At 40.0% G+C, this 26,328-nt stretch overlaps 1 protein-coding gene across 1 annotated transcript in view; it reads left to right on the top strand.

Annotated features, from left to right (window-relative positions):
• Positions 1 to 26,328, top strand: part of LOC122187645 (glypican-5-like) — a 370,735-nt gene that overhangs the window by 18,960 nt on the left and 325,447 nt on the right. Inside the window, exon 2 of the mRNA XM_042885359.1 lies at positions 10,065 to 10,226. Coding sequence (XP_042741293.1) covers positions 10,065 to 10,226 — 162 coding nt within the window. The remainder of the gene's footprint in view (positions 1 to 10,064; positions 10,227 to 26,328) is intronic.

Here is a 26,328-nt window from a genome sequence, read left to right as displayed (position 1 = left end):
AGGGCTAGAAACCTACAACATTCATTTAAAAACTTCACTTTTTCTGTAAACATTGTAATCCACAGAGAGTTACATATCTCTAATTTTGTATAGGCTTTTCACAATATGTGGTTTCTGTGGCATTTTCCTGGAAGTACTGCATGTCAGAGTTCTATGACAATGAAATGCTATCCCCACTGGAGAGAAGTAATTGAATTGTTTATTGTTGGCTTTAGATGATACAAGGTAGAAAGATTTTTTTTAATATTATTTTCCAGTAAGAAATGATTTTTGCATGCTTATGACTCATGGTGAAAAAGTGTATGGGATTTTCAGCTGTGAATGTGGTGAGGTATAATGAAAGATGAGCTATAGTAGGTAGGTTTTTGCAAAAATTTGTGACAGTTCTTGCAACTTTTCTCTCACCTCTGTATTGCAATTACGTATGCTGTCCAGGAAAGTTAAGGAAGGAGTTGGCATTACACTAAATAACGTACAAATCCATTTGATGGAGAACAACTGATCTCTATCAACCTGACTGCTTTAAAATGTTCTTTATGCATCTGTCTGTACTTGAAATAAAAACATAGAAACTAGAAGGAAAGAAAGATGAGTCCTCAAAGAGTATAAATTGTTTGACTTGGCATGCACTATGCAGTTGGGAAGCCTTTGAACATTCACAGTCATACAGTCAGCAGATAGGCTCACATTTTAAGAATTTTTCTCACTTAGCACTGTGCTGCTGGGAAGTCATTTTGTTTAATCAGTATTAAACATTGAGTTGCCTATTTGTGGAAGTGCGGGGTCTGGAGTGGTGGCCCTTGTGCTCTCCCACAGGCAACACAGGTAGTCCTTGCCCTGTGCAGCACCTGTCACTTCCCAGTCTGAGTCTTGTCTCTTACATCAAGGCAAATAATCTGTTAAGAAGAGGAAGAATTTGGGAGAAGGTGCCAAAGGCAGATTAGGGAGTACTTACAGGGCCTGCATCAGAGGAATGGTAACAAACATGAGGTAAGCAACAGGGTCTGCAACAGCCACAGTGTCTGCAACAGCTCCAATATAGCCAGAATTTCTAAGGAAACAACCAAGAAAACTGTGGATGTGCGTCGTGAGAAGGTCTCTGCATGCAGCAGCTCATCATCCTTGTAGAAAAGAGGTGGCCATGGAACTGGACAAATTTCTTGGCTGCACTGCTTTTCCAGAATATCCCATAGGCATGCAAGTGATTGGAGAAGCTGAGTGGATGGCTTTGAGGGGGGAGCAGAAGAAGAGGGCCTTGTTTGAGGGGCTGAGAATTGGGAAGAAGTGAACCTGTTCCAGCTATTCAGTAGTTTAGGTTCCTGTGAATGGAGAGACATTAAATTTAGGGCATAGACATGTTCTTCTCCTCAGTCACAGGCATGAGGCAGATTCCATGAGTTACAGCTAAGGTGGAAAAGTCAAAAAGTGTAGGCGTGCAGTAACCGAGAGTTCTGGGCAAAAGATGGTTTGCAAACTAGGCCACAAATCAAAATACAGGAGTGATCAGAACTGGGCAAGCAAGAAAGGGAAGTGGAAAAACCCAGATAAAAAGCACTTAGCAGCAAGCTGAAAAATTCAGCATTGTGCAAATGCTGTTCTTAATAGTTCCTGCTCTGGAAGCTGACCAGGGCCAGTGCTTGATGGTCTCCAGCTATCCTGCAAACTTACTGATGCTGCCAGCTCTGTGGAGTCATGGCATCTACTGCTTATTACTATTCTCCTTCCTTTCCTGTTCAGAGTTTTCCACCCCCATGAATTTGCTGTTCCAGTGAAATCAAGACATCCAATTTGCTGTTCCAGTGAAATCAAGACATCCTCCCATGTTGTGGATTTTTTTTTTTTTTTTACTTTTTAATGATTTTGTTCAGATCTGTTGAAGAACTCTTGAGGTCATGCAAGTATTTTTGACATGCTTGAGTAGATTGTAGCTACATACTCTACTAATTACACCAGTAGATTATCTGAGTCAGGCATGTCCGGCCAATGCCCTGTGGGCTGTGTGTGGCTCTGCACAGCCTGTGATGTGGCCTCCCAAGATCCTAAACTTTTAACATTATTATGTGATTTTTAGTGATATGTTTCTTGAGTTGGTTGCACATAGCTCTAGCATGGACTGTGTAGGCAAGAACAAGAGCTGTGGAGGGGAGCATGGATTTCTGTGTTAACTTGGCTCTCACACCCACCGCACGCCCTCAGATCGACACGTTATGTGCTCCTGTGCCACTTGGCTAGTAAAGTGCACAGATTGCTGATAATATCTCAGCCTTTGTAGACACACATTTTTTGTTATTTGGCAGACATGTATTTTTTTAAATTTAATAATTAAACTTTGGGAAATATATGATTGCCAAAAAATAATCAATCCATAAGACTTCAGAATGCAGACTTTTAGAGTATAATGACACTGAAGAAATGGCTTATTTGTTGCCATTGAAGTAAAAATTACATTAAAGCCATTTAACCTTTAACCTTCGCCAATCTGTTTGGTAGAGCTACTGATGGTGCCTCAGTGGCTGGTAAAAAAGGAGGACTTTTCAAATCTTTTATTGGATGATGCAGTTGCCACCAGCAACTCATGTTTGATGAAACGCTGCATGTCATGTCAAGAAAATTTAAGTGCAAAAGCTTCAAAAATGGATAACGTTGTGCAAATTATTGTCAAAGCTATGAATTTCATAAAGTCCAAGGGATTGAATCTTTGCCAATTACAGGAATTCCTTATAAGTATGGATGCTGATTATGGGGACATCATTTACTTTTCTAATGTAAGGTGGATAATTCAGGGTAAAATGCTAAGAAGATATTATCATTCACATAATGAAATCAAGTGTTTTATGGAATCAAAACGAAAATTTGTGCCAGAATATGGATAATGGTTCACAGGCTTAGCATTTTTGATGGATTTGGCAGCTCTTTTAAATGAGTTAAACATGCGTCTTCAAGGTGAAAATCAGCTTGCATGTGCTATGTTTCAAACCATAACAGCATTCAAAATAAAACTTAAATTATGGCAAGTTCAAATTTTGGGAAAAAAATTTAAGCATTTCACATCATTTTCAGCATTGGCTGAGCATAGTCCTGTGAACAGCAAAAAAATGCAGCCTTGCTTTCTATATTGATAAAGTAAGATAAGAAGATAATATAAGAGTTCAAGATTGCAAAAAAACCCCAAAACAAACAAAAACCCTCATTTTTTTTGTATATTTGCAACTCCAGTATAATATCTGTAAATTTTCAAATAAAATGTCACTGTAGTCAGAGAATTTGATCGTGCCACTGTAGTAGACTATTATATGCACCATGTTATTAGAGAAAAATATCCCATGCTTCACAATCACACCTCATTCGTGTCATCGCTTTATGGCAGTACGTATGGTTGTGAACAACTGTTTCCAAATGCGAGAAAAATGCCATCAAAAATCTCTGACGAGCACCTTGAGAACTCTCTGAGAACTGGAGCTGCTGCCATCAAACCAGGCTGATGCATTACTTTCACAAAAACAAGGTCAGATATCCCACTAGCGTTCTGCTTTTGTTGTGCTCTTTTTTTAACATTTTAATTAAAAAAATATTAAAAGTAAGATCAGTTTTGTTACTTATATATTTTCAACTACATTAATATATACATACACATACACATACATACATGTATAAAATAGTATGTGTCCTGAGATGATTCATCTTCACTCAGTCTGGGCCAGGCAAGCCGAAAGATTGGACACCCATGATCTGTGTGGTGCTTGATAAAGCTGGACGTGTTTATTCTTCTCAATTGTTTGAAGTCTGGTGACATAGCTGCTTGTGGCCATCAATGATGTGTTAGTGAATCTGTGCTATTCTAAGAGGGTAAGGTTCACTGATCATATTAAATAATATCTCTTTTAATGTACAGTAAGAAACAAGGGGCTGTGGAAAAGAATTTTCATGACTTGTATTTTTCAAGTTGCACTTGTATGCTGTCATGCTGCGCTAACTGAGAAGAGGCAAAGTCAAGTTCTATGCTGAGTGCTGCATTGGTATTTCTTCAGCTTTCTGACTTTTCAATATTATTTTAAAGAACCCTTTATCAATGTAATCTTTATTTTAAAGCTAATTTGGGGTAACAGAGTCTCTGCTCCCTGTAGTCTACCTGATATTACCCCTGCCTGAAAGGAGCTGTGGGTTTGTAGAGCTAGATGCTGTTTAACGTGCTGCACTCATTAGCAACAGTGCACAGTGCTGTGCTGACATCATTCTCCTGCACTGCTTATTCATCTTTCTAGCATATCCTAGCATGCACTTCTTCATTCAAACGTAATAACTAAGGTATATAAAACACTGGTAAATCAAATAGTCACACTTAGAGTGTGCATGCTTTGTGCTTGGTGAGCTTAATATATTTGGAGAGTTTTCCCAGTGCAAAACCATTCAAGTTGCAATGTGACTGAGCTGCACTTGCTGCCAGGCGAAGTTGGCTTGTGTCCTTGTGGATGAGTGTTTCTTGATGGTGGCCTTGCAGCTGTAGGTAATGATGGCTTTAGCTCTTGTGCCACAGCAATGCACACAAGTGACTTCACAAGCTTCCTGCAGTGGCTGGATCCTCTTGCTGGTGTGGCTGTGCAAGTGTGGGCTTTTCTCATGTGTGAAGTAGATAGTTGCAAGGGGTGTGCCGGTTGGAAATTTCTCTTTCTCATTTGATTTTGCCTCCTCCTATAGATGAATTGTTTTTAGTTACTGAATTTTCCTCAGTCTGAGGCAGCAGCTGTAGCAGACAGGTGAGTATCAGACTGAGAAAGTGTTGGCTCTTGTTGAACTGGGCCAGACTCAATGTGAGGTACTTCTGGCATGATGAGTCTTGGAGTTTATGAAGACATTTATAACAGTATTAAAATATTGGGGTTTGGATTAGAGCTTTGTTTGGAAATACTGTTGAAAAGCTTGTCATAATATAAAGGAGTAAAAGCTTTCAGAGGATGGATTACACTAAGTTTAACTTCTGATAGTGCTTGTTCAGGAATATTCTGTACAGTGGATGCTATAAGCTCAGTTTATACAAATCAGGACTTACAACAAAGTTGTGAAGGTACATTGTTTAGTGTGTGCTAAAGACCCAGCTTGCTGCATTCAGAGTATAGCTTTTGCAGTGTGTACAGCATTTTAAAGATGGCAGGGTATTTGGCATCTCTGCTGCTGTCACGGAGTTATCTAGATCAATCTGTGCATCTGACAGGGGGGCACCAGGCCCGTGGGCCCCCTGACCCCAAAAATGGAAAGGGAAAAAGGGAAGGGTAGGGAGATGGGAACTGGACTCAAACAAACAAACAAACAAAAAAACACCAAAAAACAGCGACAATGATCTAAGGAAGAAAACTTATTTTGCTAACTATGATATCTAAATACAAGATAAAACAATATAATACAATCTAATTGAAATTGAGGCTAATAAATCAAATCAAATAAAATAAGAGAGAGAGAGGGTCTTCTGAAACCAAGGAAACCTACTTTGAACTGAAGGCACATGGCTTGGAAGCCCATCCACACCCTCTGCCAGGCAGAGAGTGAGAGAGCAAAATCCCATGACTTCCTTCCTCCTGTGACTTATCTTCCTCTCTGACCATGAGGCCTGCAGGATATATAGTTCTTCTTCTCTTCTGAGAGACAGGTATCCAGCAAGTTGTCAGTCTGCAGAACGGGAGTATTAATTCTTTAATTACCCATGCTTTGCATGATGTTATGATGTGGAATAGTGATAGAAAAAAATTATAAAACCATGGCAGCTGCCTGTTTGAAACACTGTTAAGTTGCATGGTCAACTGGAAAAATGAATATGTATTTAGCTTTTGTTATTGCTAAATTACAGGCCTCTCTTTGCTTTTGAGAACTAACATGTATACTAACTCAAATAGCTTTAAAGGCCAAAGTCTCTTTGACTTTTACAAAATTCAGAGTGGAGCCCAGAAACTCTGCTGATTTAAAACAAACAAACAAAAAAAAGTAACCAAACACCACAATAACCTCTGCAGCTGACTTCAGTAGGGGTGGCTCTATTGACACCAGTTAGTGATCAGTAGTTGCATTTGGCACTTAAATAATTTGCTCTTGTGACAAGGTGGTGATGCCTCTGGCTCATATTAAGTGCTTTAGGGTTTCAGGAATTTTGAGTGGGGAATGTTGTTGCTTTCTAAGATGCTTATGGTTTAGGCTCCAGTGTAGCATAATTTTTCTTGTTCTGAATATGACTTCTAAATTTCAACAAAATACTTCATCCTGTTTTTTGGTCATTGCTCCATTCTTCCAGATATCACAGAGTAGAAACACAGATGAGTAGATATACTTGCACAATAGGTCAAGTGCAGGTGGAAGATGCCTTTTGTGCTTTCAGTGAGGAAGAATGGGATTGGGATTTGATGTGGCAAATTGGCTTGTGCTACAGCTTGTAAATTGTTCCTACTGTGACTGAAGGTGTCCTGAACAAAGAGGTGAGTGGAAAGTCCAACTCAAGCTGCAGGGAAAGGGCTTGTGATTCTTTGTATCATAATGACTTTAAGGGCTGAACTAGATGACCTGCAGAGATTCCTTCCAAACTGAATTATTTTACAGTGACATAAAATAGTGAGCAGCCTGGGGGGAAACAGTTATGAAAATCCTAGATAGCTATTAGCAGAATCAGATTTGAAATCATGCTATTAAGTTTTCTACCCAATTTCATATTCATGAATGTTGCTTTCTCTCTTCTCTTTGGAGTACAGAATAGCTTTGTTTCTAACCTTGAAGGAGTTTCCCATTAAGGTTTTCTCTCTGTTGATGATCAGCAGTGCTTGTGAAATATACCCCTCGATCACCATTGGATCTCAGTGTTCTTCACCACTTTTCTTTCTATTGGAGAGTATATTTTGCATTAAGATGAGAGATAAGATGAATTCATTTTAGTGGCAGTGTTATTAAAGACTTAAAGATAGAAATGGTCGGTTCTAATTGAATCTCAGCACCCAGGTTGTTGTAGTACTGAAAACTTCTATTAGGTTTCTATAATTGTGTTAGAAGTTATAGCCCCAGGCTAATTTTGAAGCAAGAGAAACTGACAGTTTCCATGCAATACAGTCCCAGCCTGATAGTACTGTGAGGGGAGTTGGACTTACTCTTTGCTGGTCTTTTAAAGGTCTAGCACTGTTAGGGGCTTAGTGCTGTCTCTATTTGAGAGTGCCCTCTATATTGCTTTTGCTCCGGACCAGCATAATAAACTAATCTTCTGGCTCCTGGAGTGTTCATCTGAAGACATAGAGGGATGGGGAGTCGCAGGAGTGTGGTTTCAGCTAAAATCTCTGTACTCATGGTTTTCTGGAAGAGATGTGTGATGCCTTGATGCAAAGAGTATCAGTGGATGCAGAACTGACAGCTGAGTGGCTTCCTTGTGTAGGTCCTGCAGGCAGCAAGGGGCACCATGCTTCAAACTATTCTCATACAGGTCTGAGCTTGGTAAAGGTCTTTCAAAGAAGACCTCAGAGGACTTCTGCAAGGGGACGTGTTCCGCATAGCAGCCTGGCATTGCAGAGGCTGAGTAATGCAAGCCCTCTGCTCTTGGACCTACTCTTTAAAACTGTCTTAATGGCTCAGCAGTCTGCACTATAATGTCACATACACTCCATGCTGCCAGCTCAGAAGCGATCCTTTTCTGACCTCTGGTTCCATGTGACAGAACAAACATATGCTCATAGGGCAAGCAGGAGTTAAAACTAGCCTTGTCAAGAAGCTAATTTCAACCCTAACCAACTTCTCTAGCACACAAGAGCAGGAGAGCATGCTCAGTTGATGGTTATTGTTCAGCCCTCCTGCTGCTCTTCCAGCTGCCTGCACAATGTAGTCACATCTTTGCAGCAACTTGGCTTGTGTGGGCAGAGTCATCATTCCTATTCCTGAAATTACTTCCTAAACTGATGCAAGTCTACCTCCAGAACAGTATCTTGAATGATATGCAGTCTGTCACAACCATTTTTTGTTTCATGAACTGGAATCAAAATGTAGGTTTATTGAAATATTTCACTTTTGATTTTGACTTTTTTACATAAACTAGCTCTGCTTTCAGGAGAGTTGTTAAAAGCTGGAAGGAACGTTTTCAAGATCGAACATGATATTTTCAGCAGTTAGGCTTTTTGGCAAGGCAGTTTGTTAAAGCTCCTCCCTGTGATTTCATTCTCAGTGAGCTGTTGGCCTGACATTGACCCTAGGCACATCTTGTTTGGATGATGCGCTCAAGATTTTCAGAAGGTCTGGTGTATCCTGTTACCTATTTCTTCATTATTTCAGCTGTATATGCCATCTTACCATGCCTTAATCTGCATGGCCAGATGGTCATGATGGCTCATTAATGTTTGTGTCCTGAGTGAAATCCTTGAAAGGAAGGCATAGTCGTGGACAGTCGTGCCCACTGGTCACAGTTCTGTTGTTTGCAGTAAGGCCATCAGCAGTGATATCACAGCAGAGATCCCCTCGGTGCTGATGGGCTGGGGCCCTGCTGGAGCAACTGCATGGTGAGATGGCCCATGCTGATGTTGTGCTCTGTCAGGTATCCAAGCATCCATTCTCACCTCTGTGAGGAGTTTGTTGTGTGGTGAGACCAAACCTCCTGCAGCCTCTGCCCCAGGGAAGGTACAGTTCCTGCTCCAAAGCTGTGCAGGGACAGGAGAAAGGAGGTACAGGCAGCTGTGGCCTGGGCCCACGCAGCCCAGCAGCCCCCCACCACCTTTGCTGTGAGGTGAAAGGCAGGCAGCTCCAGACATGTGCTGTTGCAGCATCTCATTGGGAAATTCTTATCTCGATTTGCTGATGATTGCATTGGTAGTGGTTCCTTTCTAATATATGTATATATTATAGCTGTTTCGTTTGTAGGTTTTTTTTGTTTTGTCTTGGGTTTTTTTGGTTGCTTGGATTTTTTTGCACATCTGTTTTTAGATTTGCTCTCACTACTTAATAGATACTTGTGGATTTTTTTTTTTGTTTGTTTGCTTTTTTTTTGGTTGTTCTCCCTACTTAAAACATGTGTTACATGAAGCAAAGGAGTATTTCTGTCTGTAACAGCTCCCTTCCAGAACTTATTGCTTCCATGAATGTCATACTGCATGGCAAACAGAGCTCAAATGTCTACTGCAACACTGTAATGCAGATTTCCTTATCAAGGATACAAACCTTACTGACATGCATACATACAAAAACAAGAAGATGAAGAGAAAGTAGAACCAAAAATAGTTCACAAAAATTAAGAAATTTTTAACAGATTTTCAAATTTTCTTTAGTTTCAAGGTAGGAATGACTTCAGTGCTTTTGTTAAATATAGGTGAGCCATTACTTGCTTTCAGAAATACTAAGGTTACTGTTAGACAGGCAGAGATCTGCCTGTGTGTGGCTAAGCTTATAACCAGGCTTTTCTTTTATTTTATGTAAAATATCTGTTGATGTTCAGTACTGCTCAAGCTCAGAAGTTGTAGTACTTCCCACTGGTGTAACATAGCACTTATATATAAATGTAGCATCATAATTTCTTATCTTTGGCCCTATATAGGTAAACACAGGCTGCCACAGAATTTTTTTTTTTTTTTTTTTTTTTTTGTGGCAACTATTGGTGCTTGCTTTTCTGTTTCTGTTTTTTTTTGGAAATCTGATTCAGAAAGGAGTTAAGCATGTCAGAACTAGAGAGAAATGGAAAAAAAAAAGTGCCACCAAGTTACCATACCTTTGGGAAAGCGCCGATGCGTTTATTTATTTTTAGCTGCTTAGAAGATTACAGATTTTGAGAGCCTTTCACTAGTGTAGGAGGCCAATAGGAAATTCCTTGAAGTGCTGCACAGTGCATATTGGATTCTAATTTAAACATGGTTTTCACTCAGATGTTAAAAAGTCTGATGCCTTTAGCATGAGTTGCGCAGTGGATGTGTTGCCCCTTCAAATGCTCATCTTCAGTGATTCTGTTGTTCCCTTGTATTTAAGTGATTTTGTGCCTAATATGTTTTGCACTGAATTTTTTTACTTGGTTGTTGCTTTCATATTAGGAAGCATTATTTTAATGGCATTTGTTCCCTTTCTTTTAATAGAGTCAGATTTACAGATCTGTCAAAATAGAGCACCAACATGCTGCACCAAAAAAATGGAAGAGAGCTACCAGGCAGCTGTTCGAAGAGAAAGGATGCAGAGTATCCAGGCACTGAATTTTGAACTGAAGTACATGATTGTTGGCCATACCACAGCTTTTCAAGGTAGGAACTGTTGAAGTACTCCAGCCCTGTGATGAGCAGCATGTAAAATTATTCTGTACAGATGAAAGAAAAGCTGGTTTTGTTCTTCATTTTTGTTGTACAGCATACAGTAGTCACTGGCTTCTTATTTACTTCCCTGCTCTTTAATGGCCTTGCCCTTAGGAAAAGGTAAGGGTGTGTAGTCTTGACTGTTAAATTTAAGTACCTGCCTAAACCTATATAGGAATAGAATGGCCCTTATTCCTGAAATCATTTTAAAAAAGGATTTATGTGGATTTTTCAAGGCATTTTCAAATATCATTTACGTGCCTTGTAGTTGTTTATGCTTTTTGATACTCTTATGTGGTCAAACCATTTAGAGATGTAGAAAGTTCAATTGAAATTTACTTTTTGAAGCTGAAGAATGAGTGCTCTGTCTGATGTGTCAAATGAAAATACAGTTTTCATTGCTTTTTAAAATGTTTCACTACTTAACAGGTTACATGTAGGGTCCTCCTTTCTGGAATTATGACTGCACTGTTGAATGTGAGTACTTGAAGGATTCTGTAGTGAAAGTCTGTTCTCATAACTCATGAAGTTTTCGAAGGTGTTTGCTCTAGCCTGTTCATACAGCTTTATGTATTTTCTTCAAACCATTATTGTTCAATTAAAGGGAGGGAAGTGATTGTGTGATTGTGTAGGATTGTTCATTATAAACTGTTGCACACTGGACTTTCTCTACAAAGGCATTTAAGCATAGACTGTAAATGTTAAATGTGGGATTGATTAAGTCAGTTGTTGAGTGATGAATCCAGCTTGCTGACTCCCATGGGACTAAGGTGCTTAATTTTATCTTACTAAATATATGCTATATTTAGTGCTGAACACCTTATGGAATGGGTTTTGAAAACAAGGCAGTAATTATTAAAATACAAAATTTCGAGGTCTATATGATTAAGCTTGTTGTTACAAGGCTTTTTTTTTTTTTAATCAAATAGTAGATTTTTTTTTTTGCTTAGTTTCTTCCATTTGTAAAATATTATTTAAAAAAGAAGAGATTGTTAGTGAATAAAAGATATTGTAGTGGCAATGGTAAGTCATGGCCTGAACCTATGGGTTACCTGGTGAGAAGGCAGGGCCAACCCAGGGGAGCTCAGGTGCATGCAATGTACCAAGTGACCAGAAGGGGTGGAGCCAGGATGCACCACTTCCCAGTCATCATTTAGGAGTTGGCAGTGGAGATAAGGGTATCTTTTGCTGGAGATCTGTGCCTACCTGAGGTCTTCCAAAGATAAGCAGCTCTTTTCTTTCATTTCTGTTTCTGTGGCTGCTGCATTTAGGCTCATTCTCACTTGCTATAGACAAAGATTTTGTCACCCTGCTGTTATCATCTGATTATAGCATTATGCATATTATCTAAAGTTCACAGTAATTGACGCTGGATGTCATTAGAGATATGTAAATGCAAGGTGAAAAAAATCTGCTTTTGGTTGCTTACTTTTTTCTGTTCTGTACCTTTGAGCAAAGATAAATAAAATAAACCTTTGGTTTATTTTACAATCAGTTTTTTCTAAATGTTTTGGTAACCCCCATGAATTAAAAATTTGGTTAGAGAGCTCTCTGGAGGAATGCTGTAGTAAAAGGGTCCCTGTTAAGGTGTCTGTTGGCATTGTTAAATGTTGGTGAGTTATTCAAGTAATCTTTTAGTATTGTGACAGAATAGAGATAAGGTCAGAAGAGATTGACCTACCAGCCCCTTTAGGTCAAACCAGTGGCTGTATGGTCCATTGTTGAACAGGCCTTTTGATGAAATGAAAGTAGTAGTTAGACATTTCACACAGTTTAAATTTACAGGCATGTTCCAAAAATGGTTAAATAGGTGGTTTGTAACTTGTTATGTCTGGCCTTCTGTTTATGTTAGATGGACCATTCAGAAATGCAACTTTGCACTGTTGTGTTGGGAGCTGTTTTGTCCCAGGTGTCAGTGAAAAACCTCTTTCTCTATCTTGTGTCTTACACATCTTGTTGCTACACATAGTACTGTGTGAGATACTTAATGAGAGGGAAGATTTTTTTTGCACTGAATTAACTTTGTCCTTTTGGTCTGTTTTAGTTTGTTGTTCTTTTGAATGGTGAGGGTGCTAAAAGCACATTTGAAGTCTTAACAACAATAAATTCCTTATTTTAAGCTCTCAGCTGCGTTTCAGACTTCAGGTTTCTTACAGCAATGGGAGCTAATTTGGACTTGTGAAAAATAGCATTTTTTTTTTTTTTTTTTTTTTTTTTTTAATGTGGCAGTGTTTACTTGTATGTTTTTTGTCCACAAAGCTTTCTTTTACAAACACATGTACGCTTTTTGCAGTGTTAGGAACACACTTGCCTTCAATAGTGTTAATGTAGTCAAAGCAAAGCACTAGTTAGTTCTCTTAACTGCTGATGTGGCAGATATTTCTTTAAAAATTTTTTAAAGGGGAAGTATTGCTCAAACCTTGCTGAATTGTTTAAGGAAGATAAGGGGAGGCAAGATGAGCCAGGGCAGACAAGACTTAGAGGACTGCATCCAGCCAGGATACACCATTCTTGAAAAGAATGTAACAGATAGTTGCTGACTGTATCCTTTTGGTTTAGGCTTAACCCAGATCAAAGGTGAAAAAGGACAAGTGGAAGACATAGAGCTTTCATCCTACGACCCCAGAAGACCACCATCACAATTCAGTACTCATGTGGAAAGGGCTAGGGATGGAGAATATAATAATAATCGCTCGGATGTAATTGTAATATACCTCCTATTTGTGGCATATATATGACTTGTCTTTATAAATATTTCTTAACCTCTACCTCATGGTGTGCAAGCTAGGAAGGGCTACCTGGTTTGCACCCAGCATGTGTGCACAGTGCTGATTTAACCACACCTGTGTTATAACTGCTTTGTGGTTATACAGTTTGATTTCTGCTACAGTACTGTGACACACACAGTACTGTAGCAGAAGTCTGACTTTTCCTATAGTGAAAGGAATTAAATTTTGGTGGGAAGAGAGCGCAGTTTTTTTAGAGTGAGGGTGGTGGTGTTTGTTTCATTTTACAGTCCTATCCCCTTATTTTCTTTCATGGAAGTCAAAAGACACTTCTAAGGGCCAACAATTAGATACCGCAAGTATTAATGAGAGAGCTTTATCATGTGAATAAGCGTTTAATAAGGTTCAGTTAAGTATTTCCTCTACAGTGCCTGGGATGCCTTGATCTGAAGAGATTCTATTTACTTTCAATTGAAAATATTATTTAATTAACTTTGCCCACAGCAGAAATAAGATGATTTTCACAAGTGCCAGAGCTGGATTTGCAAGTTTGTAAGATTCTATTAAATACAGTGCAGCTGTGGGCAGTCTTGTTTTGTTTGGGCTAATGCCTGTTCCTGCATATGGTCATCCTTAGAACTACAGTTTCATGCTGCTGTTTTTCCCCCTTTTAAGTCTTTGGTATTAGTGATGCGGTATTTACTCGAACACTTCATAAATCATACTTCTGTTTGGGTGTTTTTTGTTTGAACTTCTTTGTCTAATGCTGTTGCATGTGATTAGAGGAAGAGGTGCACTGACATCAGCAGCACAGTTACTTCCATCCAAAAATGAACTTATCCTTCTCTGTTTTTGCACCCAGGCCTGCAGTACAGAAATGCACAGAAATGGTCACAGGGTGACCATTCAAACAAACGAGCAAGCAGGATACTTTAATTTTGTAACTCGCTTTCCTCTTTGGCAACTGGAATGTTTTCCTTTTGAAATTGCTGAGGTTTTTTTTTTTTTTTTTTAATCCTAACCTTTTTTCAGACATGCAAATAAGCAATATATTGCTTTAGCTTAGATTTAAATAGTTGTGTTTCTTATTTCTTGTGGTGATACTTGGCGCAGTCATCCTTCTGCTCCCCACCTGCCTCATCAGTTCAGTCATGCAGTCACTGCAGTCCTTGGGGACAGGTCCAAACAAGGCAACTTTGATTCATTGTTTGTGGATTAGAAGTGGTGTGGGTGTGGATGCTGAAAGTTGCTGTCAGAGGAGCTATCAATAGTCCGCTAGGAAAGCTTTGTTGTGGGCAGACAGCAGAAAGAAACCTGCCAACCCTCTTCCATATCCTTTATGGTGCTGTGTGAAGACTTACAGAAAGCTTGGCTCTGCTCCTTTTTTATGCTGAGGCTAATTTGAGGGAATGAGAGTTAGAACACTAGTAATTTATTTGCTCTGCTGATAGTCTCTGCGAAGAGACAGTGAGATGCTTTGAAACCTACACATTTCATTCACCAAAATTAGGAGGTAATCAGAAGAACTTGGCAGATTCCAGGAAAAAAAGTATATTATTTGCTGTATTTTTTACTTATACATCATGGGATAGAAATTGTTCACTCTCTGTGAAAGAAAATATTTTATAAATAAAATATGGTAGTCATAAGGCAATGCTTTTGTGGTGTTTCTCCAAAATAGCATTCTTTTGGCCTTCTGTTAGGGGGGTCAGGTGTTCCCATATCCTTTCCCCTGCAGAAGAATATAACAGCTTTGTAACATTCTGCTTCTCTCTTAACTGTGAGAGGTTTGAGAGAAGCTGTGGGTATACTCTTTGTGTTGGGTGGGGAGATGTGAGATGCAAGAGGTCCTTGTTGCTATTTTTAATAGCAGAAGCTGCTATTGTGGCATTGCTGTTGTAAGTATGTTGTTCTGCCCTGTTGTTACCTGATGGCAGCTGACAACTGAGAAGGACATGAGTGATACAAGGCAATGGGAGAACTGGTGGTAGCAGATTTGGATCCCGGAGCCCCTGGTTTCCAATGAAAGGTCTGAAAGTTCAGTTATCCAATGGATCCCCCAAATCTTTAAGCACAATGTTCCTGATTTGGCTGTCTCTCTGGTAAACTGAATGGGTCAGCTGGCTTCCGTAGGTCATGGGGTTCATACCAGTACCAGTGATAAGCACTGTCCAGTCTAAATGACCCACCCAAATGCTTCCACAAGTAACCAGAAGTAAGTGCACAGGCTTACAAGCAAACAGTCAAACATTTTAAATCTTAATTGGCTGAGTTGCTTTGTTGCTGGCATTTATTTTTACTAAATTAAGAAATATCAGCTTGAAATATGGGTGACTGGCTAATGGTGTTAAGGTACAGTGATGTTTAAAAAACAAAAGATATTTGGGGAAGTGCACTATGTTTTGTAGTTAAATAACACATGCAGTATAGTCATAATATGGCTAACAGATACAGTCCAAAGTCAGAGCTATTTAAGAAAGGGGAAAAAAAAGAAAGCTAACTAGCACCAAGAGACAAGCACCAAGCATTGCCATTATGCCTTTGGTTTGCTTTGCTTACTGATGGATTGCAGAAACATAGAAGTTTTTTAATTAGTATTTTTTTATAATCTTGTATTACGTGGCTTCTTTCTTACCCCTTTCTGCGAACTAAATCTGCCAAGTAGTATTTTGTATGCTAATGACCTTTGAGCTGAAAGCTGCCCGAGATATATTATTTTGTTTTGGCTCATTGCAAAAATTACTCCTTGCAGAGAAAAGAAAGAAGCTTCATTAGGGTATTTCTGTCCACCTCCTGTATGATGTCTATTCCTATTCCCATTCCGATGGCCAGATGATCTGTGTTTTCCAGCAGGAATGACAGCCTAAGGAAGGCTAGAATATTCCTTTTTAGCTGTAGCCTCACGTGGGCAAACTGCATGCACTTAGATTGCTGCTGTTTGCCTGCTGCTGTTCTTTGTTGAAACATACAGAGCTCTTTATATGGTTCTTTCTGTCTATAGACCTTGAAGTGCTGTTGAAAAGGACTTTGTTGTTTTATCAGTGCTAGAAATAGATAAAGTGAGGCTCTGGGGAGGGGAGATGTCCTTCCATAAGTGACACAAGAGCCCATAGGCAGGGCCAGGAGTCCACTACAGCTTATCTTAGTGATATCTTCTGATCCCTTATTTAAAAAAAAAAAAAAAAAAAAAAAAAAAAAAATTAAAAAAAATTATATGTATGTATTAATGATTTCTAGGGACTTTAGTGGGGATAGTGATTTTGGCTGCCTGTAATCTCATGAGTGAGATTTTTGTTCTTGATCTTCACAGTTGGACTTCTTCACCCTGACTGTGGGTCAGGTCAGTGTGTTGGACAGGGCAGTATGAGAAAGTGACGTTCTGCATCAACTCCTTCATAAGATTCCTCCTTCTACTGGTCATAAACCCAGTATACTTACTGTGTTGTCATCAGAGGGAATTCCCCAGGTTTGCAATTTACTGTAAAAACTGTTCCAATGTAGGTGGAGGCAATTAAAGAACTGTAGGTAGGAGAGCCAAAACCCATTAGAAATGAATGGCCTATGTAACCAAAATTTGTGTGCAATGGTGCTGAAGAATCACCTTTAAGAGAGACATCTGATACTACTGTGCTGCTTTTTGTCCTTGGCTTTGGTGCCATCTCAGTTGAAATGTCAGTAACTGCCTCACTTTGGATAAGGCTATAGGGCCACCTAAAGACTTCGTCCAGCGGCAAGTTAAATCAGAAATATGAGCAGTGGATCTTCTTTCTTTTTTGTACCTTTCTGTTTCTTGGTGAATGATAATTTATTAGTTTTGAGTTGAGGCTGAAATGTACTTGTTTCAATTGTGCAGTTATCCCTTTTTGCCCACCCCCTCCATCCATTAATTCTTTTCTTTAAACAAGCTGTCATTTGGATGCCTCAAAAATTGGCACTGTTGACAGCATGCTGTCAACAATCCTAGTATGCGTCAGGCTACTTGCTTTAAATAGGCTGGATGGTATTTCCATTGTGCCATCTGGTTCCTAAGTTTTATTGCTGAACATGTACTATTCCCAGTATAAATATTCATCTTCTATATGCCATTTATGGCTTTAGAACCTGATACTTAGCTAAAACTTCAGTCTTGGTCTGCATATGGGGTGGGAGGAGGTATACTAAATTCTGTTTGTTAAAGTATCCTTTTTCAGCAAAAGATAAAAATGATTTTGCAATGTTCAGTATTTCCTAATGCACTCACTTTTCTTTTAATTTTGCATGTTCGTATGATAAAACTTAGAGATGTGTCAGGGTCTGTGAGTAAGTACTAGCACAAAGTTGTGAATGGCAGTTATTGAAGTCATGGTGCAAACTGTGTGTTTGACCTCTACCTTTGCAGAAGTTGGGTGTGCACTTTAGTCAAGATTCTAGATGCATGGATACTAGGTAAGAAACATGAAAATGAAAAACTTGTATTGCCTGACCTTGATTGTCACCAAGAATGGGGCACCACCAAGTCTCTGGGCAACCTGATTGCCCAGGTCAGTGCCTCACTACTCTTTTATTATAAAAAATCTTGTTCCTTATTTCCTGTCTAAATTTCCTGTTTTAGTTTAAAACCATTTCCCCTTGTCCTGTCAGAGCAGGCCCTACTGAGGAGTCTGTTCTTCTTTCTGACATCCTTCCCTTAGATACTGAAAGGCTCTCTGCAGTTTCCCCAGTCTTCTGTTCTCCGGGATGAACAACCCCAGCAAGTTGAGGGCAGTGGTCCTGCCTCTCCACTGGATGATCCACTATGCATTAAAGGAACAATATAAGGAATGTGTTTTGTTTTCTATATACATACAGGCTGGAAGTTAAATGTGTAAACAAACTAAAAAATAAACTGTTATCTTTAAGATCTGTAGTGCATATTCAGCATAAAATGAATGTGTGTATAAGTTCATCCCAGGCTCTAAAGTCCTGTGAGACTCTACAAATCTTTTGATTTTTTTTTTTTTCCCCTATACTTTCATCTCCCGTTGCATGTGTTCTGAAAATTGAGATTTTTTTTTAAACTGTATTATTGTGTTCTTTGTATCTGCTGTAATTTCTATGGAAATAAATGGGAGGCATTAGTGTGGGAGAAACCTACCTGCTTCTCCATGCTACTGATTGTCATGAAGAATATGAGAAGGCATTAATTTTTTATTCTCTCCTCTAATACAAATAATTTTTCTTTTTGGAGTTGTGGCAGATTGAGAGCAAACAAAGGTCTGCTTTTTCAAGCAGCACTGTTAGTTCGGAAGGGGAAAATGGTACCATTATTGTTGAGCATGGAGAGAACAGCTCTGGCTGAGAAAGCTGAGCTGCATAACTTTGGAAGATAGTATATTGGGAAAACTTTATTTTTGTCCTGTTCAAATACTTTCAAAATTGTGTCACTGGCTGCTGTTTGAGATAGGAGATAGGAATCTTCAGTCTGATGTAGGCTCTTTTCACGATTGTTCTTACTAAATGCATGTTGTTAGGAAGATTTCTACTTGACTTCTGCATTTCATATCAAATGTAGTACAGGGAGCTTGTCGTTTTGTCAAAAGTTCAGCACAGTTGAAGTGTTTTTTCTGTGACCAAACTGTCCTTTGCTTACGTTTTTCCCTTCAGATTCAGCAACACCATTTGTCTTCAGCTTGTACTTTCTAATGGGGCTCTTCATCTGTAAATTTGCTATCTATTTATCACAGCATGTTTTTGGTCAGGATCTGTAATAATTGTCTTGCAAAGTTTTTTTTCTTCACACAGCTAAAATCTCACCAAACACTCCTGGAATTTGCATATTAGTGATTGTATCATCTTTAAGATTAACACCACTAGTGCCTATTCAGAATTCAGCAGGAAAGATAGTTTTCCTAGCCATTCTCTCTTTGATACTGCTACTGCATCTGAAATAATGCCTTTCATCTTGTACTTTCCAGTGTAGGCCATAATGCTAGTCACTTACGTTTTGTGATCTAAATGTCAGTTTCTGTCACAGACCAATAATGCCAACTACCATTTATTATTTCAATTACCATGAAAATTCAGATGGCATTTTCTGTTTTATCTAGTGCTGTCTTCCGTGTTGGAGAAGCATGGCTGGAAATACCATCTACAATTTCATTATCTTCCTTTAAACGCCTCTCCTTAAGGTCAAGATAAACAAAATGCTTGTTAAAGTCAATCCAAAATATGCTGAAACTACTGCTCGCTACAGTGACCAGTTTTGTCATGCTTATGCTGTTTCTTGTCTTTCTTCCACTGTGTATGTTTATATGTCAGATGTTGTTTGCCTTTGCTTTTATTGGCAGCTCTGAGACAGGCACCATTTTTTATCCTGAATCTCTTGTACCTGTGATATTTGTGTTTTGTTAGCATCCCTGAGTATTATAGTATGCAAATAATTTGAGTTTGGCATTTTTTGTGTGTTTCTGATTACATTTCCCATCCTCCTACCTTGTCATTTGGGCAGCTTGTCAGAAAGATGAAATTACTAGTTTATTTTCCCCTTTGTTTTTTTTTAAATGGGGAAAACTGTCCTCTTTCATAAAAAGAAGTTCTAGATGACCTGATATGCTTTTGAAATACCAAATTTAAGTGAAAGATACAGTGAAAACCGAGGGTGAACAATTCTAGCCTTGGACTGTAAATTCAAGTAAATCTTTCAAACTCTATCTAGTAACAAAGATGATGTCCACAGAAATCTGTATAGGATTACAAAAACTATTAACCGGATTGCATATAATGGATATTTTATAAAACACAGTAAAACTTTTTAAGTCTGTTTTTGTGCTGAAGTGATATGCCCTAAAGAATGGCCACAAGCGTGTTGAAAGCCTGTGGTTGAGAGAGACCAAGACAATACTGGGAGTCCTGTGGCTGATGTATACTATAAACTGCCTCATCAAGCAGAACTTGTTGGTGAAGCTGCCTTTCTCCAGCTTCAGAATGTATCACAATTGCAGGCCGAGATTACGAGGTCAGAGAGAGGAGTATCCTGAGGATAACTGGTCTGACTTTTAAAGACAGACGTAAAGAAGGCATTCAGAACCTCTGCCTTTTCCTTATCCTCAGTGGTCACATTCCCAGCCTCATCCAGCAAAGAGTGGATATTCTCCTTTGTCCTCCTCTTACTGTTAATGTATTTATAAAAGAGTTTCTTATTCCTTTTCACCCCAGCAGCTAGATTAAATTCAAGCTGGGCTTTTGCCTTTCTGATTTAACCTCTACACATCCTAACGACTTCCTTGTATTCATTCTGAGTAGCCTGTCCCTCTTTCCACAGGCGGTAGATTCTCTTTTTCTCCCGGAGCCTCAAGAATAGCTCCCTATTCATCCCCGCCAGCTCATTTTGCAGCTCAGGGGGACTGCCTGCTCCTGCGCCCTTAAGACTTTCTTCTTGAAGAGCAACCAGCTCTCTTGGACCCCTTTACTCGCTAAGACTGAATGCCAGGGGACTCCCCCTAGTAGTCCCTTGAACATTTCAAAGTCTGCCCTCCTGAAATCCAAGGTAGCAATTTTACTATTCCCCCTCCAGGCTCCACCATGAATTGAGAAATCTATCATTTCATGGTCACTCTGTCCAAGACAGCCTCCAACCTCCACATCTCCCACCAAACCTTCCCTGTTTGTGAACAGCAGGTCTAGTGGGGCAGTTCCTCTCGTGGGCTCTTGTATAACCAAGATGTTATAATTGCAATATAATCAAAAGAGTAAGACAAAGCTGTATAACCAAGATGTTATAATTGCAATATAATCAAAAGAGTAAGGCAAACAAGGATCACAAAAGAGAATAAGTAGAAGAGCTTACCCTTGGGTTGAGCTCACTAGAAGATATCAAAGAGGAGGATCTCCAGAAGAGATCCTTCCCCTCTGGTAGCCAGCTCTTAAATAGGTCCAGGAGGGGTGGAGCCTGGCTCCACCCCTTCCGGTAGCACAGGTGAATTGCCTTCACCTGTGCTCCTCTGGCTGACTCATGGCTCACCTCAGGTGATTAATCAGAGGTTCAGGCCGTGACTCAGCAGTTCCCATACAGCTCTCTGACCAGCTGTATCAGGAAGTTGTCCTCTACGCATTCCAGAAACCTCCTAGACTGCTTCTTCTGTGCTGTGCTGTACTCCCAGCATATGTCAGGGAAGTTAAAGTCCCCCGTGAGGACAAGGGCAGGCGACTGTGCAGCTCATGCCAGCTGCTTATAGTATGCCTCGTCTGTCTCTTCATCCTGTTTTGGAGGTCTATAACAGATGCCCACCAGGGTGCCTGTCTTGTCAGCCCTTCCTCTGATCTTTACCCATAGGGATTCAATGTTATTGTCCCCAGTCATGATCTCAGTAGCGTAAAAGCATTCCCTAACGTAGAGAGCCACACTGCCACCCCGCCTTCCTTGCCTATCCTTCCTAAAGAGTTTGTAGCCATCCATTGCAGCGCTCCAGTCGTGGGAGCAATCCCACCACATTTCTGTTATGGCAACTAGGTCATAGTTTGTCTTCTGCACAATGGCTTCCAACTCTTCTTGTTTGTTGCCCATGCTGTGTGCATTAGTGTAGATGCACCTCAGCTGAGCCCCTCGCCTCTCACCTAATCCCAATACCACTTCCCCAGGCTGCTCTCTAGCAGGCCTGGCTTTATCCCCCTCCCCCTTCCTATCTAGTTTAAAGCTTTCTCTACAAGTCCCGCCAGCTCCTGGGCAAGTATCCGTCTCCCTTTTGGAGAGAGGCAATTCCCATCAGCAGACCTCAGGCCAGATGCCGAGTAGACCACCCCGTGATCAAAGAATCCAAAATTTTTGCGCTTGCACCAGCCTCTCAGCCATGCATTTATAAGATGGCTTTTCCTGGTCATCTCAGTGCTCGTCCCTGCCACCAAGGGAATACTGGCAAACACTACTTGTATGCCCACTCCATCAACTAACTTCCCCAGTCTCCTAAAATCATTTTTTATAATCCTCAGGCTTCTAACAGGGATCTCATCACTGCCGGCCTGAACTATCAACAGTGGGTAATAATCAGAGGGGCAGATAAGGCTGGGGAGTTTTCTAGAAATATCCCTGACCCGGGCCATAGGAAGGCAGCACATCTCCCTACGGGTAGGGTCATTTGTAGTGAGATTGATTGCTTCCATGGCAAGTTTGAAGAAGATGCCAAGCTCTGTGATGCAGTTGACATGTCTGAGGGGCGGCAGGCTGAACAAGAGACCTAAACAGGCTGAGCAGTTGGCCCAGAGGAATTTTATGAGGTTAAAGAAATCTAAATGTGCAAGCTGTGCACTTGAGTCATGGCAACCCCTGCTACCAGTACAAGCTGGGGGATGGGGGGAGGGGGGAAGGATGGAGCACGGCCCTGCTGAAAAAGACTTGGGGGATACTGGTGGATGACAGGTGAGCATGAATCAGCACTATGCCCTTGCTGCCCAGAAAGCCAATCGTATCCTTGGCTATATTAAAAGAAGCATGGCCAGCAGGTCAGGGAGGTAATCCTGTCCCTCTGCTCAGTGCTATGAGGCCTCACTTGGAGCACTGAGTCCAGATGTGGAGTCCTTAGTACAGGAGAGACATGGAGCTGTTGGAGCACAGCCAGAGGAGGGCCACAGAAATGATGCCAGGAATGGAACAGCTCTCCTACAGGACAGGCTGAGAGAGCTGGGGCTGTGCAGATGGAGAACAGAAGGCTGTGAGGAGCCCTGATAACAGCCTTTCAGTATCTGAGGTCTGCTGGAGTAGGGCAAGGGGAAATGATCTTGAACTAAAATGGAGGAGATTTAGAATGGATGTAGGGAACAATTTTTTTGCAATAAGAATGGTGAGGGACTGGCACAAGTTGCCCGGAGAAGGAATGGATGCCGTGTCTTTGGAGACATTCAAAGTCAGGCTGGATGGTGCTCTGAGCACCTGATAGGGCTGTAGGTGTCACTGTTTATTGTGGGGATGTGGGACAAAATGACCTTTGAAGGTCCCTTCCAACTCAAATGATTTTATGACCTTATAGTGCAGTAATAGTAGTCTTGTGAGTAGTTCTTTGTTTTAGTTCTGCATGTTGTATGCAGGTTTACTTTATGAAATAGCTTCAGTTGTTTTTCAAGCACACAATGCATGGAACTGTGCTAGTAGATAACTAATGATTTTATTAGTTCTGCCAGAAGCATGTTTGGTAATGATTTTTGACTGTTTTCAATCTATTTCTATTATATTACTTTGACTTTTAAGCAAAAGTGTTTTCTTGTTTATATATCTTTGTGATGAGTATATGAACTCTGTGAAGTTGTTTGGTATGAGGCTTTGAATGGATGGCATTATTCCCTGTGAGGTGATGAGAGAAATACATGTTAAATTCATCTTAAAGGAAACAATAAATCATCTAGGTAAGACATCTTACATTTAGCGTTAATAGTCATAATATGGACTGCCTTCCTGAGGACGTTTTGCTTTTGCTGACATCTGATACCAAGAATGTAAGCAATTTGGTGCAGAGATGGTCTCTTCATTATCTATTTAAAACTGTGCTTTGTTCAATCTGGGCAGGGCACATTGATTCTAGAACTGGAAACCCAGTGAACACATAGTGTTTGTGTTCATCTTGTATCTGTGTTCACATTTCACCTGTGAATTGCTGTAATTATCTTTCATCATTTTTGCTCTTTCCAGTGCCTTGTCAGGCTGTGGACCATATCTCCAGAGTATGAATGCATGGTGAGAATGTAATTCAGTAAATCGATGAAAAATAATAGACTAGATGGAAAGAGCACACATGCAATTTGAAGAGAGTGTGCAGTCGTCAAAAGAAAATGAAGAAAAGCTTGCAAAAAGTGGACAAATAAATCTGAGAGCTTAACCAAGGCTTTACTACAGTTCTGCTCAGAAGGCAATGTTTTTGTAACTGTTACTGTTTCTGAAATTTCATTTATTGTCATCATTCTCCAGGAGGTATGTCCACTTGTGAAAGTTCAGTTGCCTGATGAGTTTTCTCGCATCTGTTTGGACATAGCACTTCCACAGAACTAGCATTTCTGCTTTCTCTCTAATTATATGATGTTCCCCATTTGTGCTAATCCACCGCTGGGTATGTGAATAATTCAGTAAATCTCAAGTACTGAAGTTGAATTGCTGCGAATACTAACAACTCCACTTTCCCACTTTCTCAAATTAGTCTGACATTTTGTGAAGAAAGTGTATAAAGACCTGGGAAGAAATGTGTTCTGATGTTTTCTCAATAGGAGTCTTAGTGTATGAAGACAGCTTCTGCCCTAAACTACTTTCTGTAAATAAGTAGGACTGTCCTTCAGTATACTGGGGAATCTAATTTTTGTGATAATTCAACTTTTAATTATATATCCCTTTCCTCTGAAAGTTTGTTGAAGTTTCACTTACTGTTTTATTGGTCCTCTTACTATGAAACTGAAAACAGAAAATATATTCTCTTAGGCCATTTCTAGATACAAAGTTTTCAAAATTTTAGGTGTTTTTTGTACGAGATTGTAGGCACCATGACATTGAAATAAAAATAGGAGAAAAAAAAGTTGGAGATAACGAACTAAATCCAGAAAGACTGATTTACGGTAACTTCATTCTCACTGTTGCATTTTCAGACTTGGAAAAGAAAATGATTGAGAGAGACTGGCAAGGTTAAGACAGCAGATACCCCAGAGCAGGTATGTTCTGGATAATACTACAGCCAAACCTCTGACCCGTGGCTCGATAGTGAAAGTATAACGTGTCAGTTTGCGGTGAGCTCTCTTCCACCAAGTATAGACACTCAATTTAATTCAGAAAATGCAATAAAATTTTCAGATTAAATGACATTAGAAAATACATTGTAATTCTTTTCTGGCTTTATTTTATGAGTTATATGCGGAATGTCTGAGATTCTTCTAGAAGATTTTTGTTTAAAATCACCGGTTTTGTTATGCAGATGCATTTTTACTTTCAGAGCAATTTGTATATATATATCTTTTACTAATACGTATTATGTTATTGATCTAAACTGTATAGCTGTACAAAGATTATAGAATATTTTCTTCCACTTATCAACTGAAAGTGACTTAATGCTGCTGCAGTCACACATGGTATTTTAATTATGGGCTAGGACCTCACTATGCTGTGTACAAATCTAAGGAACTGTGCCAGTCCCAAGAAGATTATTGATACCATAACATGAGTAACATGTTATGTTAGTAGCATAACAGCGAAATACAGACAGAGGGTGCTTAAAAGTAAAGGTGACCCATTGTTTCACAACTGTTATGATGGTATTGTTTCTAGGAAGATGCTGCCTGTGCAACATCTGTCTTTCATCAGCCTAAAAAGATTGAAGTCGGAAGGTTCCAAACCCTGACTATACAGCGAGTGTGGTAGGACAGTCCCTCCAGAATTGGCAGTAAGTGCTCCACTGTGTTCAAACTGGTATGGAGCATGGTGTTAACAAGTTGCAAGAGAAAGGCTGTCTTCTTCTCTGGTCTTACTTTGGAAGTTTGGCCTTAAGTCAGCATTGTGATGTATCACAAAGAGTGGATGGTTTGTATGAGTTCCAGGAAATCCAGAGAGATCACCCCTTTTCTCTCCCAAAAGCTGTACGTCATGTTACTTACTGAGAGCTGCATCTGCATCTTCAGCATCCCCATTTCTTTGACAGGGAATTCACACATCGCCACTCCATGTATTGCATTTCAGCAGTGTAGAGCAGCGTCTCAGTGCTGGTAATGATGTGATCTGTGAAACAGTCACCTTCAGGCTCCTATTGGTTGAGTAGGTCCTGACAAACTTGCAGACAGTGTTCTTTGTCTTCCTGTGTGAGCATTCGTGGGACCCACCTGGCACAAACTGCAGTATTCCAATGTGGCCACCATCAATTCCAATGCACTGAAGCTGATATTCAGTTCCATACACAGTTCCTTGGTTGTAATCCACTGATTTTCACAGATGAGCTGTTTGAGATACACTGCCTTTTGTGATGTGACAGCTGTGTGCGATCGTCTGGAACGTGGCTTGTCTTTGATGTTGCTGTTGACACTGCTGAAAAATGCCATCTCACTGTGCTTATATCTGCTGCTTGTTCTCCATCAATGTTCAGCAAGCATTGATGAGCGTCAGTGGATGCCATCTCTTCTTCATGGAGGAATTCAGTTCCACACTTTTTCTTCATACACACTTCTATGTCAGATGACACTTTGTCAGACTGCCCATCTGCTGCCATCTGTCACGTGGCACCAAAATGCGACAGAATATTGGCAGGAAGATTCAACCTCTACTGCCGTAGCACCAGCCTCCACCTCTGATGTCATGAACAAACATAATAAAATAAGAGGCATTTCAGAGCAGCCCTTGTGGTTCAATCAACTTTTCG

This window comes from Lagopus leucura, unplaced genomic scaffold (genome assembly GCF_019238085.1).
Source record: "Lagopus leucura isolate 7727_CA_CO unplaced genomic scaffold, USGS_WTPT01 Super-Scaffold_100049, whole genome shotgun sequence".
In the NCBI taxonomy this organism is placed as follows: domain Eukaryota; kingdom Metazoa; phylum Chordata; class Aves; order Galliformes; family Phasianidae; genus Lagopus; species Lagopus leucura.
The sequence above is the reverse complement of the archived record's forward strand: the minus strand, read 5'-3'. Positions and strand labels throughout refer to the sequence as shown.